This window comes from Pinus tabuliformis, chromosome 1_2, assembly GCF_031772625.1.
Source record: "Pinus tabuliformis cultivar Carrire ecotype Pingquan chromosome 1_2, CPIR1, whole genome shotgun sequence".
NCBI classification, from domain to species: Eukaryota; Viridiplantae; Streptophyta; class Pinopsida; order Pinales; family Pinaceae; genus Pinus; species Pinus tabuliformis.
The window spans coordinates 8,354,579-8,358,448 of NC_142298.1; the positions used below are offsets into that span (position 1 = coordinate 8,354,579).

General features: G+C 36.0%; 1 protein-coding gene across 1 annotated transcript; it reads left to right on the forward strand.

The window, feature by feature from the left end:
* The first annotated feature begins 1,521 nt into the window (after positions 1 to 1,521).
* Positions 1,522 to 3,354, forward strand: LOC149204045 (protein NUCLEAR FUSION DEFECTIVE 4-like). Its single transcript, XM_089397018.1, has one exon. It carries the CDS (start codon positions 1,522 to 1,524, stop codon positions 3,352 to 3,354), a length of 1,833 nt encoding a protein of 610 aa, XP_089253144.1.
* Positions 3,355 to 3,870: the final 516 nt, after the last annotated feature.

Genomic DNA, 3,870 nt, shown 5'->3' on the forward strand with positions numbered 1-3,870 from the left:
TTGCACAAGTGGAGATGTAGCCAACTTCTATTTTTTTCATAATTGCTTGGTAATGCCATTGTGAGAGAACCATGTGTATCAAAATAAGATAAAGCACATTAATATGCGCTATCACCTCATTCCCTGGATTATCAACAATGCTGATATATCTCTTCAATTTTGTGGACCCAAAAATCAGCTAACCAATATCTTCATCAATTTATTAGAAACAATAATTTTTTAGTTTTTTAAACCACACATAGATATTATTAGTGTTGATGAATCTAACCATTAAAATTAAAAATAAATATTAAAATATTAAAAATAAGTATTAAGATATAATCTCTCTGAACTAAATTAATTGAGTAGTTATTAAAAATTAAAATTAAAAATAAATATTAAAATATTAAAAATAAGTATTAAAATATAATCTCTCTGAACTAAATTAATTGAGTAGTTATTAAAATGATATATATTTATAAACTATTTATATTTCTAAATCCAATCTTATTGTCTCTAAAAATTTCTTCATTTATTCTAAAATCTATTTAATAATGAAAAACATGCAAGGACTACTTTTCAATAATTTGCATTCCATTTTTGGTGGAGAGTTTAACCAATAAAGTTAAAGTGACTACCCTTACAAACCACCCACCAATCATTATAAAACTATTATCATTACAGTGGTTGTGAATCAGCAATCAATATTTTAGCATATAATTGCTAACTAACCATAATGGCTATTATCATTATAGTGGTTGTGACTCAGCAATGAATATAATAGATTCTTCCGTTCCGCTCGTTCACCTCATCTCAGATCTGATAATGGATTTTGCTGCTTCACCTCAGCTCAGATTATGATTTCATTTGCGTCACAGCGGGTTAAAGAAACGACCCGGATTTGAGCTTAAGTTTCGTCACAGGCCTGATCAGTCCACTATATTTTTATCAAAACCGCAGAGGCTCATCGTCTTCGTAACGATCTGAAAGACATAAAACAATCAAGACCTTGGTTTAGAAAATCAACCGAAGACTTTCTCACGGCATAGAAATTGCAGACTTCGTTTTTCATTTTGTTTGTTTTCAAATCTCTTTGATTGGCCAAGAACACCATAAACGTATTGGAAAATGCAGAATTTGTTCTCATTAGGTTCGTTTTCGAATCTTTATGACATCTTAAGTCACTACACTTAAATATAGGGCATCCTTTTGACGTAGTGCGCTTTCCACGGATTCAGATGCTCAATTTATTATTAACATAGCGCATACGCAATTATCTCCATGATTAGATTTATACTGGAGGTATAAAATTGTGCATGATTCTTTCTGGAATGTCCTAGGGAAAGGCACGAAGTCATACCTGGCTTAAGAAAGTTTTCTTATTATTTAAGCAAGCGCATACGCAATTATCCTGACCTTTGGTTTAGTTGTCTCGTGGTAAACATTCGACTGTCAGTGCACTTTTGTGTGGGATCGAAAAACCATTAATACATTCGATCCAAAAGAAATTGTGGTCGTTCCTGTGTTGCACGGGTGAAGATGATGGAGGGAAAGGAGGTGTTTGATTTGGCCAAAAGAGTGATCATGGGAAGATGGTTTGTAGTATTTGCGTCGTTCCTTATTATGTCATGTGCTGGTGGCACATACATATTTGGGCTCTATTCACAAGCAATAAAAACTTCCCTGGGCTATGATCAGAGCACACTGAATTCCTTGGCGTTTTTCAAGGATCTGGGTACTAATGTTGGGATTGATGCAGGTCTCGTCAATGAGGTCTGCCCTCCATGGGTTGTTCTTGGAGTTGGAGCCATCATGAATATTGTTGGCTATTTAATGTTATGGTTGTCTGTCACCCAAAGAATCGCCAAGCCGAAGTTATGGCAGATGTATGTGTATATGACTATTGGAGCTAATTCTCATCCATTTGCCGTCACAGGATCTCTGGTTACCTGTGTCAAGAATTTCCCTCAGAGCCGGGGAGTTGTGCTGGGCATTCTGAAAGGATTTGTGGGTTTGAGTGGAGCAATTTTCAGTCAGATATATCTTGCAGTTTACGGGAGTAGTGCCAGTGCATCTGCTGGTGTGATTCTGCTTCTTGGTTACTTGCCTAGTGCTGTGTCTCTGATTGTAATGTTTATAGTTCGTCCTACAAAAGAGACAACTGAGAAAAATGAGCTGAAGCGGTTCTACCATTTTATCTACATAGCTCTAGGACTAGCGGGATTTCTTATGGTTTTCATCGTAGTCGAGAATATGCGGAAGAATTTCCCTAATGCAGGCTACAGAATTGTTGTTGCAGTTATCGTGGTTTTCCTTTCGCTTCCCGTTGTGGTGATTGCTAAGGCAGAGGTGGACAAAAAGAAGCAGCAACAGATTTCCACCGAGATCGCAATCTCAACTGTAGAAACTGAAGTTGTAGGTGATGACAAAATTAGTCGGCGTACAAAAGAAAATGAAGATCCCAAACATTACGTAGATATCAATGAAGGAGAAGCTATGAGCAGCACAAAGAATATTACTGATCATAGCAATGACATCATAGTGCAGTATTCTGAGATATCCCGTATTGTGAAATTCTTCAGAAGCCCGAAAAGAGGAGACGACTTCACAATTCCCCAAGCTCTAGTAAGCCTCGATATGCTGATTCTGTTTTTAGCCTGTACTTGTGCACTTGGATCGACTTTAACTGCCATTGATAATATGGGACAGATTGGGAAAGCTCTTGGATATAACGCCACGAATATAAGCACCTTCGTTGCTCTTATTAGCATATGGAATTTTCTAGGCCGTGTTGTTGCTGGCTTTTCATCAGAAATCCTCCTTCAGAAATATAGATTTCCCAGGCCCCTGATGTTTACCATTTCTATGTTTATTTCTTGCATTGCTTATATTTTCATAGCCTTCGCTCTTCCGGGTTCACTGTACGTAGCGTCCATTATAATTGGACTGTGTCTGGGATCCCAATGGCCTGTAATGTATGCTGTCATCTCAGAGTTATTTGGCCTCAAGTATTATGCTACTCTTTGTAATTTAGGATCGGTTGCGAGCCCCTTGGGATCTTATCTCCTCTCTGTGAGAGTTGTGGGATACTTGTACGACCAAGAGACAAGAAATCAGTGTACTGCTATCGGGACTTGTTCATCTAAGAGCGCGCTTACCTGCACTGGGCATAAATGTTTTCAGCTCTCATTTCTCATTCTGACACTCGTGACAGTCTTCGGGGCTCTGGTTTCTTTAGTTCTTGTTTTAAGAACAAGAGAATTCTACAAAGGTGATATATATGCCAAGTTTAAAAAGCCAGAGAACACAACGTCCCATGTTATAAAGAAAGCGGAACATGGTAATCAAAGGAATGTGCTGGCTGCCATTGTCTAAGTCCAGGGAGGAGCAACATAGCAAATTAGAGGTGTAAAATTCTTAATGATTCTGTCTACCAGGTAAAGACACGAAGTCATAGCAGGTTTAAGAATGTTTCTTTGTCTAGGATCAAGATTTGTCCGTATCAAACGTTGGTTTAAATATAATCATAAGTATAATTGAAACTAGCTTAGTTTGTTTGTATTTTTGGTTCATTGTGAGTAGGTTATTTTTCATGTGGAACGTCTTCAGGGAACATGTCAATCTACATGGGATTAGAATCCGGCTTGGGAAATAATAGATACTCAGTTTCATCCTTTTAATACGAGTTAAATTATATAAATTAAATGATGTTCAATTATATAAATTAAATGATTGATAAAAATTATATAACTTACATTCATTTAAAAAAAGGGTTAAATTGTAATTTTATTTTAAATTATTATATAACTAAATAAAAATATTAGAGTGTAACTTAATTTTAAATTATTAGTAGTATATAAGTAAAATATACATATATTTAAAAAGAGGGAC